This window comes from Anser brachyrhynchus (genome assembly GCF_964034855.1).
Source record: "Anser brachyrhynchus genome assembly, chromosome: 7".
NCBI lineage: Eukaryota > Metazoa > Chordata > Aves > Anseriformes > Anatidae > Anser > Anser brachyrhynchus.
The window spans coordinates 10041354-10053653 of record NC_137701.1 but is presented as its reverse complement, the minus strand read 5'-3'; the positions used below and the strand labels follow the sequence as shown (position 1 = coordinate 10053653).

The 12300-nt window shown below is 50.8% G+C and overlaps 1 protein-coding gene across 2 annotated transcripts in view; it reads right to left on the bottom strand.

The window, feature by feature from the left end:
- Nucleotides 1–586: 586 nt before the first annotated feature.
- Nucleotides 587–12300, bottom strand: part of VWC2L (von Willebrand factor C domain containing 2 like) — a 40489-nt gene continuing 28775 nt past the window's right edge. For both annotated transcript variants that reach the window (XM_080600565.1, XM_080600564.1), the window contains exon 4: nt 587–2311. In XM_080600565.1, the coding sequence (XP_080456691.1) occupies nt 2163–2311 (149 nt within the window). In that variant the 3' untranslated portion in view covers nt 587–2162. The remainder of the gene's footprint in view (nt 2312–12300) is intronic.

The following is a 12300-nucleotide window of genomic DNA, read 5'->3' as shown; positions in this document are numbered from 1 at the left end:
AGCCAGGACCTCTTGGTGCCCCCACGTCCATGCTCCTGGGAGTGATGCTCCAGCTCGTGGTGCGTGGTCCCCGGGGCTCCCTTTGGATTTATTTATTTAATTATTTATTTTGATTAAAAAATTGTGGGGGGAAATAACGTGCTAGTGATCCACCTCGCCACGGGCAGAGCAGAACCACAAGGGCTTTCCCGTGGGGAGCTGGGGCAAGAGAGCAAGGGTGCTGCCGCTGCTTCTTGGAAATAATTAACTAGCACAGCATGGGATGTAGATGGCGTTTAATTAATAATGAGGAAAATAATAATATGTGGCACGTATAGCGCTGCACTTGTTCCAAGCACTGTACAAACATTAACTACAGTAATTAAGCTGTAATTAATTAGAGTAACCGCTAATCACTGTAAATAATGATGCATCTGGAGGTAGCGAAAGGAGTCTGCGGGCTGAAAGCAAAGTTCTGGGTTTGGGAAGTGGCATCGAATATAAAATGGCACCTGTGGGGGGACCAAGCGCATGGAGGGGCCGGAGCTGGCGGCAGTGTGATGGGGAATCGGGGTCAGCAGAGTCACATACACCACAGATGGAGAACTTTGTTTTTAGCATTTTTTTTTTTTTTGCTGGTTCATACACTTTATATTTAACAAAATAATTTTTTAATAATATAGTCTTTTACACATCAAATATTGTTTCTAGAACCCCCATTTTTTTTTTTACAGAATAGTTTGTTTTTTGTTTTTTGTTTTTTGTTTTTTTTCTCACTAGTTTCAGGCACACTATTGTTTGAAAATGAAGATGGGTAGTCACTGACAGGCAACAGCTTACAAATAAACGTGACGATGGCTTCGCTCATGGTGCTCTGCAGGGAGCAAATTCTCAGCAGCAGCACGGCCAGCACCGCCCTAGTGCTTGTCCTGTGACAGCCGAGGACCTGCCCCCTGCCGAAACACAAAATGGGGAAGAAATAAAAATATAAAGGCAGCGGTGCATCATCGATGAGTGTGCTGACTGGTTTCGGTGGAGGATGCCGTGGGCAGGATTTGCTGTCATCGCCGCGCAGAGCAGGTGCTGGGCTGACATCTGGCCAAAATGATGGTGATGGGCAAAAAGCAGCAACCGGACTGTGGGTAGAGGAGGGACCCTGGTGGCTTTTCCCTCGCCGTACTGGCACGAAGGGGAACTGGTGTGTGAGGGTTTGGTCCCTGCTGCCCCAGGATATGGCCAGCGTGTCCCAGCCCTCCCATGCTTGTGGCTTTGGCTGCTCCCAGGAACATGGGTGGCTGTGCCCTGGCCCCCGAGGAGAGCCCCAGGCTCTCTCCACCACCCCAACGGGACATCACATCCAGAGATGAGCCAAGCCCCAACCCAAGCCCCCAAAACTCCCTTCCTGTGTAAGCTTGGCCCCAAATATCACAGGGAGAATAACTGGCCCAAGAGAAAGAGCTGGGGAGAAACCTCTCAAACCCAGGGGAGCGGCTGCTTTCCCGACGTCCTTGCAACAATGTTGGTGACCAGGTAGGAGTCCTCATCTGCCTTGTCCCCACGCGGTGGGGAAGGTGTAGCACAGGTACAGCTCACCTCGTGGCCATCCAACCTCATACCCATGCATCCATCTCCAGCCTCCTGCAGGGCATCTTCCCGTTGTGTTTCTCAGCCCCATTCTCCCCTTTTGGTCTATGTTTCCCCCCGCCCCCGCTGGCATAGACACAATAGAAATTACCCATTGCTTCGCTCATAGCTGTATTGCCCCGACCGTCCCAGCTTAGGAAGAGGCTTAAAAAAAAATCATAATAAATAAATCATGACAGCAAAAGAAATTAAGTAACCGTGAAAAAACGCGGTCCACTCTGTAGAAAGTGAGAGCAGTGGATGAACCGGTGCCTCGGAGGCGTCGCCAGTCAAAGAGCTTGCACAGAGTTTTTTTTTTGTTTGTTTTGCTTTTTTTTTTTTTCCTTTTTCCTCCCCAGATCTCACCGCCGAATCCCTCCCAAGCGCTGATGATTACCAAAGCGGAGCGGCTGCCCAGGTGCTGGAGGATACATGGGGTGTAAAGCAAGGGATGAGGGGGGGGACCCCCCCCTCCCACGAGGAACCCCTCGGAGCCCCCGGGGCTTTGCTGGTGACCCTGCTGCGGCCGGCGGGGGTGGGAAGCGCCGGGGGTTGTGCCGCTACAGCGCCTGCTTGCCCTGGCACTCGCGCTTGGAGCACTGCGCCGGCTTCCACCAGTCCCCGTTGTGGCAATGGCAGATGTTGCAGTCGTCCACCTTCACCTCGATGCCAGCCGGGATGATGGTGGTTCCTGCAAAGCAGTTGGGACCTGCGAAAACACGTGGTAGAAATGAATACACTTTATTTTTTATATATAAAAGATTTAATTTTATTAAGTCGGGTATGACCTGGCATTTCATCCTGCCCAGGGGGCTGTGGCTGCCCCCTCCCTTAGGACTCCAGGGAGAAGCAGGCTTTTGCTCCAGCCAAGGAAATTCAGCATCAGGTGTTGAAAAAGTTAAGTGGTCATGGGAGATGGGGATGTTTTAAGGCTGCTTTCAGCCGGGGATTGCGCCAGACAACCCCCAAAGGTCCCTCCAACCTCTGCTTCGGGGCCAGGAGTTACCAGCCACGGGCATTCAGGGAAACGGAAAGGCCAAACTCTGTATACACACACACACATAAAATCTCTGCGTGGCTTTTTTGGCACCCATGTGGCTGAGAAAATCTTCCAGCAAGGTCTGCAAGGCTGAAGGGGCACGAAGGGGTCAACAGGCACACGGCTGCCTTCCAGCAGTGGGGCAAGACCTGAGCTCTCTGCACGGCATCTCAGGGTTGCTTTTTTTACAGCAGATTTACACTGCCACCAGCCAACGACACCCAGGGGAATACGTGAGGGGAGGCTGAGGTCCCCAGATCCCCCATTTTGGGGACAAATCAATGGGGAAGGGAAAAATGCAGCTATTTGGGGTAAGTCAGAGGAACCGGAGGTGAGGAGGAGCTGTGGGGAACGAACAAAGCAGCACTGAGCACCCCCGGGCTGTCCCGATCAGGCCACCCGAGGGACCAGCTGTGGTCAGAGGCTGGAGAGAAAGGGAGAAGTACAGGAAGTGGGGTTGATTTTATTTTTCTCTTTTACCAAACGGGTGGAAACCTGGCTTTGGGCTCTACTGACAACTGCCTCCCTGGGAGATGCCTCGCTGCCTTCTCAGGATCATCCCTCTCTTTTATCAGGCCTCTGTTCTTTTGATTTAGGCCAACACATCGCCGCTCCAGATGATTTTTTTTCTCTGCATGCTCTCTAAATAGCCACTGACAGTCACCAAACCGAAATGTTCTCCTTGGCACACCACAGCCAGCTGGCTGGAGCACTCTGCCTCCTCTCTCTCTGCTCTCCACCGCTCACCCAGAGCAAAACATTAAATTCCCACCGCCCCAAATCCAGCACCATCCCCGTCAGCCATCCCATTTTTACCCCTACCTGAACCTTTCCCACCTTGGATCCACAAGTGAGTCCTGGTTTTCCAAACCTGTTGGCAGCATCACACCCCGTGCTGAGGTACGAGGAAGATGCGCTCAGAGGGAAACTTGCTCTGCTGAAATGTAGTGGAAAATAACCCCCAGACATGTGGCATTTTCTATCTTTTTCTTGCAATGGCATGGTCACTGGCAAGTCTTTGAGCAATGCTGGGTTTTTATAGAGATGGCAGCTGCTCCACTGCCACAAAGACACCAAACAGCACTTGTGAACGTGACATCGAGGAGCTGCAGCAAGCAACGCCATGACCAGATTACATGGCACAAAATAAATTCAATATACATATTTTCACACTCTGCAGCAGATCTAACTGCCCCCTTTAAGTTTTTCACTTTTTCTATCCCTCAGATCAACCTCCCAGCATGTCCAAGGCTCCGTGTCCCAAACCTGCTGACTGTGCCGAGCATTTCCCACCGTGTCCTGATACGTGTAAAAGCATCTGCGGCTCCGACTGCTATGGGAACAGCTCAGCAATCCCCCTTTTCCCTCGCTCAGGGAGACAGATGGGGGAAGTTTGCTGCTCCCACAGACAACACAATGGTGAGATTTGCTTTGCTTAATATAATTAATACTCATAAAAGAGCACGGCACTCCGGGCTGTTTGCTAGAACAACTGGTGAGATTTTTACGGTGATACAGCACATGGGTCCTGGAGTTGCCTGGAAGCCAATTTTGCCATCCTTGGACATCAGACTGGACAGCCGGGGGATGGCACACGTTGTCTGCTGGGGTTTCCTGCTCCTCCAGGAGCCTCCCCAGCCCTTTGGAGAGATGAGGGCTGGCCCCAGGGGAATTCAGCATATTCAGCTGGTGGACATAGCATTCCCATAGCATTCAGGAACAGATACAGCTTGCAGGCATCCCCACGGACGCTCATTCAGATGAATGAGCCTTGATTAATTTGCTTTTGGAGCTCGACCATGAGTGCAATAATGCGTAGGAATTAACTGCTGGCAATTTGTGCTGAGCTCGAGCAACGTGGCCGGGTGCCCTCTGTGGGGGGAGGCAGGCAGCGTGCAGCCTGCACCAAGAGCATCCCCAATTTGTGGTGTCTCCAGTGTGCTCCCATCATTGCTTGGCCAAAACCACCATGCACAAAGTGACGACTGGGTGGGACATGGGCCAGGAGCAATTAGAAGAGGCAGAGTCCCTCCGAAGCTGACCTTCAGTTTCTTTTCCCCCTTTCCTGCACTTCGCTTCTCACAAGACTGTGCTGCTCGCCTTTCTCTTGCACTGCCTATTTAGGAGAGATTTTCCCAGCCATCATTCACCTTGCTAGGTGCCTGAAGACACCTAAAAGTTATTTAATCTCCGCATTAAAATTATATATATATATTTCTGCGGTATCCTTCTCTAATCTAAATCCGAGTTGCTCACTCTAATAAAGCACTACATCAGGAAAAGGAGTGCATTAAAAAGGTGAAACTGAGCTGAAAAGTTAAATTCTGTGTCTCTTCCAGGCTGTCCCCACGAAAGGTTGCTCACAGCACGGGCAGAGGACCCAAATCTGAACCGGAACGTGATCGGCCAACCCCGAGCATCTCCTGTGGTGGCATCTGAGGAATGCAGGGCAGGGACTTGAGTCCCCTGAATGATGACCCATGTCCCAGTGATGCAGATGGAGTTAATCCTCGCTGCTTTGCAACATGGTTAATTGTTACCCGCAGCTCATTATCAGTCTTAATCGTTATCAGTCCCCCAAACAAATCACAGAATCACAGAATGGCCTGGGTTGAAAAGGACCTTAAAGATCATCTAGTTTCAACCCCCCTGCTCTGGGCAGGGTTGCCAACCTCTAGAGCAGGCTGCCCAGAGCCGCATCCAGCCTGGCCTTGAATGTCTCCAGGGATGGGGCGCCCACAACCTCCCTGGGCAACCCATTCCAGTGCCTCACCACCCTCTGAGTGAAAAACGTTCTCCTAATTTCCAACCTAAATCTCCCCTGCCTTAGTTTAAAACCATTCCCCCTTGTCCTAACACTACCAACACACATAAACAGGCATTCCCCCTCCTGTTTATACGCTCCCTTCAAGTACTGGAAGGTCGCAATGAGGTCTCCCCGGAGCCTTCTCTTCTCCAAGCTAAACAAGCCCAGTTCCCTCAACCTTTCTGCATAGGAGAGGTGCTCCAGCCCTCTGATCATCTTAGTGGCTCTCCTCTGGACCCGTTCCAAGAGCTCCACGTTCTTCTTGTGCTGGGGCCCCCAGGCCTGCACGCAGTGCTCCAGGTGGGGTCTCACAAGAGCAGAGTAGAGGGAGACAATCACCTCCCTCTCCCTGCTGGCCACCCCTTTTTTAATGCAGCCCAGGACATAGTTGGCCTTCCGGGCTGCAAGCATGCACTGCTGGCTCATGTCCAGCTTCTCGTCCAGCAGGACCCCCAAGTCCTTCTCTGCAGAGCTGCTCTCAAGTTCTTCTTCTCCCAGTCTAGATAAATACCTGGGATCGCCCCAGCCCAAGTGCAACAGCTTGCACTTGGCTTTGTTGAACTTCATTAGGTTCTCATGAGCCCTCTTCTCCAGCCTGTCCAGGTCGCTCTGGATGTCATCCCTTCCCTCTATTGGAAGCACGCACGACTTGTGCTCCCGAACCCTTGACCAGTCTCCCCAAGGATCTGAAGTCCTTCTTCATAGGCCTTAGAGGAGTTCTTCCTATTTCATCACTGCCTACCTGAAACAACAAAAGAGGATAATAATCCGAGGGCCATACTAGTGAAGGAAGTTTCTTCCTTACATCTTAAACCCGGGCCCCTGGGAAGCAGCAGACCTCCCTGTGTAGCGGGTCTGGTCTGCGCATCGGGTCCTCCACTACCTTCAGCAGTGAGTCGCCAACAACACTGACCCATCTTTTACTCTTTACTGAGGAAGTTTTAACACAGCGGGTAGTCTGATTGTACTTTGGTAACACCTCCACGGAGGAAGAACCGTCACCCTCACCATTGTCCAGTTGTCCTCGCAGAGCAGTGTACCTGTTCTGCAGGGGCAGCTGGGGAGGTAGGGCGATCACCGGGCACGTAATGTTTGTAACACCGAGCAGGGACCTTTTGCCATTGCTCCCTGTCCCCCAGTTCATCACCATCGCTGTTAGGGGAGCAGAGGAGAGGGGGTTCACCGCAGCAGGAGCTCTGTCTGCCTGCTGGTCCCATCCTGTTACCTGCTCACAAGGCAGCAGGGGGTGATGTGTTTCTTGTGGAGTCTCTGCTGGCTGCCTGAGCCTCAGGGCTGGTATTTGGGGTGTCTCAACCCGGTGTCCTTCTTTCAGGCCTGGCAGGGAGTTGCCCCACAGGTCTGTCTCCCGCTCGCACTCCCTGATGGCTCTCAACCTCTCCACCTCCTCCCTGAGCTCTGCCACCAGGCTGAGCAGGCCGTCCAGCTGCTCACACCTCACACACACGGTGTCTCTGCCGCCCTCAGATGGCAGCGACAGGCCCAGGCACTCCCTGCGACCAGAGACCTGAACTGCCGCATTGTTGAGCGGGCACTCAGTCTGGGTCACCACAGACTTTCTAGAAAGAGCCTTCTGCCTAGAGGAGACCATGGAGGTTCAGCTAGGTAGACAGCCAGTAGATGAGCTGTTCTCCTAAGAGGGGAGGGAAGCTGTGCCCTGACTGAGGCGCCATGCCCTGCCTGAGGTGCCGTGCCCTTTGTCCGGCCGGGGCAGGGGCACTGCCGGCTCCCCTCGCGCCTCCTCAGCCTCCCTCACAGGGCCGCCGGGCCCTGGCGGCTCCCTCGGCTGCCTCGAGCGGCCTCGGTGCTGGAAAAAAAGCCCTGCCCGCCTCACAAGAGCGTGGCTTGAATTCTGGCCCCAGGGCATTGGCAGGAGCGCGTCCTCCTTCAGGGACGGACGCATTTGGGATGTGACAAAATCCATTCACGCACCTTAGGGAACTGGAGCTCGGGAAGAGCAGGGCACCTCGTGTCCAAGCTCCCATCTCGGACAGCAGAGGAGCTACAGACCTCACATGGACCTCAAGGACAGGTTCATCTGTCCATCCACCTGTCTGCCCCCTCCCCCCCCTTTACAAAATGCAGGTTGGTGTTTTCCAAGTCACCTATGGGATACGCGCACTGAAGTCCTATTCATTTTGAAAGACTCTGGGTGTGCAAATACCTCAATCGGCACTGAAAATTACAGCTTTTGTTAAAAAAAGGCAGATGCAAAGGAAGAGCCTGTACTTATAAAGCACCTTCAGGCCTTTTCGGAGTCAGATTTTTTAGAAGGAAACAAGCAACACCTCAGATAGCGCAACCACCACCTCTTAACTGAGGTTTCAGCAGTTACCTGGCCAAACGAGAAGGATTATCTCTTTAAAATCTTTTTGCAGACAGCATAGAGCTTTGGGGGAATACAATAGTTTTTTAAAAATATAGGTAGATTTTAATGGCAGGCAATGAAAGCCACTCCTAGGTCATGCTAACCTTTCAGGGAAGTAATAGGCTTTTAAAAACTTGTCTAAATGGGTATTTCCCCAAATGAACTCCAGCTGCTCTGAAGGTACATTAATTCTTTTAATGGATCCAACATGGCAAATCATTTTTTTTTTTTTTTGGTGGGAGGGGGGGCCGGTATAAAAGGGATTAATTTAAAATAAATCTATGAATAAAACTACCATTAAGGTACTGCCTCGTTAGCCCTGCCCACATAATAGTGCTGGGGCACCCATTCACCTGCTGGGGCAGGGATCAGGGGCTTCTGCAGGCAGTAAGAGCTCCTTGAGCACAGAGATGCAATGCGAAGCCCTCGTCTACTGAAGGAGGTGGCCAAATAGCCATCAATTCCCCAAGTTCTGGGTCTGTGCTCTCCGCCAGGGTGTCTCCATTCAAAGGCGAAGGTTAACAGCAAAAGTAGAACAGCCGGGACATTTTCGCTGGTCCTCTGAGGTTTTTTAGCCAACTTCCTCACCTCTTAGCTGTGCTCCGTGTGAAAATTTAATCATTTTTACAGCCCATTTTAACATTTTTATGTCTTTTTTTTTCTGTGGAAAAAAACCCCCACGTTTGATGTAAGAATTAAAACAGTATTTCACCCCTAACTGCAATCACAGATGATGTACGGAAGCAAGCTGGCTGCACGTCAAATCAATGTAAAGCCAGAATTGGGTATAACTTGGTCACTACAGCTGTGCAACATGTTTTATGCTTTTTTTTTTTTTTTTTTCCATATCGGTCATAAAAGGAGGCGGAAACTGTGACTGTGCTGATTTTGTATAAAACAAGCCTTCTAGTATGTGAAGCAGCAGGGAAAGAGGAAATGGGATTAGTACATACGCATCTGGGTGGTGCATTTAATGTGCAATCTAGTGAAAAATAAGAGAAAATAAAGACGGATGCTCACTGGGCAGCACCTTTATGAGAAACATGCTCTGATCCCCTCTGCTGGGACCCACACGGATGCCTCCAGCAGCTGCAGGAGCAGCTTTGATCCACGTTTCCGTCCCCTGGTTTCCCTCTTCTGAGGGCCCATTATGCTACCTGAATTTAATGGTATCCATGGCACTTGCACAATGCTTTCTAATGGGGCCGTGCAAAGAGTCAGGTTGCTAATAAAATAAAATGAGCAGTGCTGGTTTTGCATGTGAATGGTTGCATTTAACTAAACCATCAAATGGAAAGGGATCGTACTTGCCGTCGCTAATAATTCCGGGTGCCACTACAAATGCATTACCACAATCTGTGTGGGCTCTTACACTCAGGCGGATGCCGGGTGACATTATTCTGATGTGACAGGGCGGGAGAGCTATTTTGCATGGCAAGGTAGCAACTAGGAATGATGAAAGGCTGGGGAAAATTTATGGTGGGTACATGCTATTCTCCAACACCCCCCCAAATTTTCAGAATGCTTCATTACCCCTCACGCTGCCAGTCTATTTTAATTAGGTGTCACTGGGTAAAGCTATTTTTTATTCTCCGGTCTTGGTGGCACCACTGTTGAGCAGCTTATGACCTTTTTCCACCACTCCTAGAGTTGCATGGAGAAGACCTGGGGTGATGCTGCCCAAGTAGGGGTGGGGGGGGCACAGCTGTGGGCACCCACCCCCTCGTGTGGATAGACAGCACCCAAAACCCAGCAGATTCACCTCACCAGCAGGGTTTTTCTGGGGGATTTAGGCTGGCCATCACCTTACGTTGGCATTACAGGGCCCGTTATGGGCAGGGGAGAGGTGGCAATACGCTGAACCAGGACCCCAGAAGGAAATCCCACAGGCATCACTTCAAAAGTTGCTCCTGCCTTGCTCCGTCTTGCCTTCCTTTTTGCCTCCAGAAACTTATTTAAAAGCCAGAAGTGGGATTTAGACGTTAGAACAGCTACTGACCTGATACGAGCTAATGATTTTACAAAATGCCTAAAAAATGTCTTACTTTAAAAGATTGATGTTTCCTATTGTATTTTTTCAATGCCAATTAATTACTTAATTCATTAGCAATGTAACACAAGAATAGTCTTTGAAAATCCAGTGCTTTGTGTAGATGCCTTTAATTATGGATAATTAAATACTGTGGAAGGACCTGATTATACCTCTGAGCATTTTCTAATCTGTAAAATGAAACACGGTCTTGTACTCTTCAATGCACGTAGCGAAAGCTGAGCTCGACAACCACATGCAGGAATATTAGGGGAAAAAAATAAAAATGAAGCCCAAAATTTAGATCAGAGGAAGGTTTTCTCAACTAAAGGAGAAGTTGCTGCGGAAGATCGAGGAATTTTGGCACCCGTCTCTGCATGGGGCTTTCCACCACCCATGCCTTGCTGGGAAATTGTTATTTCCTTATTATACTCCTTATTTACACCTTATTTACACCTTTACTCCTTATTTTACATTTTTATTTACTCCTTATTTACACCACGGCCAATTCCTGCCCCTGCGGCCGAAAAGCAACAGATTTCCTTCTCCCTTAATTAAAAGCCACTGATGACGATGGTGGTGAGGGAGCATAAAGGTTTGAGGTGAGGTGAGGTTTGGTCCCTGAAAAATTCAGCCTGCCAGGCTCACCACTGCTCTGACCTTACCATCTGGGAACGTTTTGGCCATTTGGAGCTTATGTGGGGAATTTTGCTCTTTTTTTTTTTTTTTCCCCAGCAGGTTGGTGGAAAGCTGATGATACCAGGCTGAAGCACCTGCAGAATTGTTTTGCTGCAAACTGCCCCTTGTGCAAGCGCTCTGCAGTGGAGAAAAGCCAGATCCTCACCGTGTACATGGTGGTACGAGTGAAATTGCTGACTGCTGGTCTCACGTGCATAAATACCGTGGTTGTAGCACACGAACCAACACCATAACCTCTCCTGGAAAGCATTACAGGGAGGATAAGCCTCATTTACACTCACTGAAAGGGGGGCTTTAGAGTAGCCAGCTCTCAGGCTGTGCTCCTTGAGCACCACCTTGATGTTCGGCACGGAAGAGGTCTCCAACACCGATCTAGCTTGACGCTGGACCCATCTCATCATTGGGACACGTCCCTGCTCCTCCTGTGTGGGTGTTGGGGTCCTGCTCCTTCTGCTCCAGCACCCGAGGGTTCAGCACTGCAAGGGGGACACGCGTGTGAATGTCCTCAAAATGAGCACTGCTCGTCAGTCTGCTGCAGGGCCATCTGCTCCACCTCACCCTGGCACCCAGGGGGCACCTCCTTTGGGTGCCACATCCCCATAGGGACTCGCGCTTCATCCCCAGGGGACATCACAGCATCCCTGACCTGAGCCTGGAGCAGTGCGTTCACTCTCTCAGGGGTAGCCATGAAAAAATGTGGTTTCTGTGCAAAAATATAGCAAATTAGTTATTAATACTGCAGACAGATTCCCATTTTTAATCAGTTTCCCAAGTCCTTAGAAATTACTGCTTGACGGTTTCTGTAATACATTTCTTTTTTTGTTTGACACAGCTTGAAAAGTGACCAAAAATTATCTCCTCATAGCACGGGGAGGGCACAGGAGCCTTGCGCACACTGACCACAGCGCGTCAAACAGAAGCCGGATAAATGTATCCGTTAATTGGCATTAATTGCAGCCCGATGAGCAGGGTGGTGATTGCTGTGCTGCCGGCACGGGGCCGGTGCCCAGGAGATGAGGGCTGACGCAGGGAGATGCTGCACAAGTGCAGGTGAGTAATCCACATGCACGAGGAGCCCCTTGCATGTCAGCGATGGCTGCGATGAGTCAGGGATCGCAGCGAGGCTCTTCTGGGCAGCACACCCCATGGCTCCTCGGTGCTAACGAAGTTGGAGCCTTGCAGATGAAAGCTCCAATGCTGCACGGTGGCTGTGTGAAGTTCCTTAGAGGCAGACCGAGGAGCTGCTGGGGATTTACCTGCTCCCGGGGGCGGCGTGAAGGAAGGATGGTGTGTTGGTTCCCAAGGCAGAAACCACAAACCAGAGGGATGCGCTGACCTGTGCCGATGAGATGCAGGAGAAATGCTGCAGTATGGAACAAGGACTCTTGTATCTGCCTCTCCTGACATTTCCCGGGTGCTGTAATTAGGCGAGGCAGAGCAATTAAAAGTGCAAGTTGTCCCTTGTGAGTAGCAGAGCCTGCGGGCCTGATCCTGCGAGGTGCAGAGGGTTTCTTGGGAAGCTCTGGGTGCCTTCAGCTCTCTCCAGCCAGGCGTGGATGGTGGCAACCCCTCCATGGAGTCCATCCTGGACCTCACGACTTACCCCAGCGAGGGCGACAGCCCAGTGGGAAGGATGTTTCGTGCCACAGTCGGAGTTTTGAGAACTCTGCTAGTCCTTTCCCACTTGTTTTACCCCCCAAAATAAATTCAGAGCTGGTTCTCTAAAATAATCCGTCAGG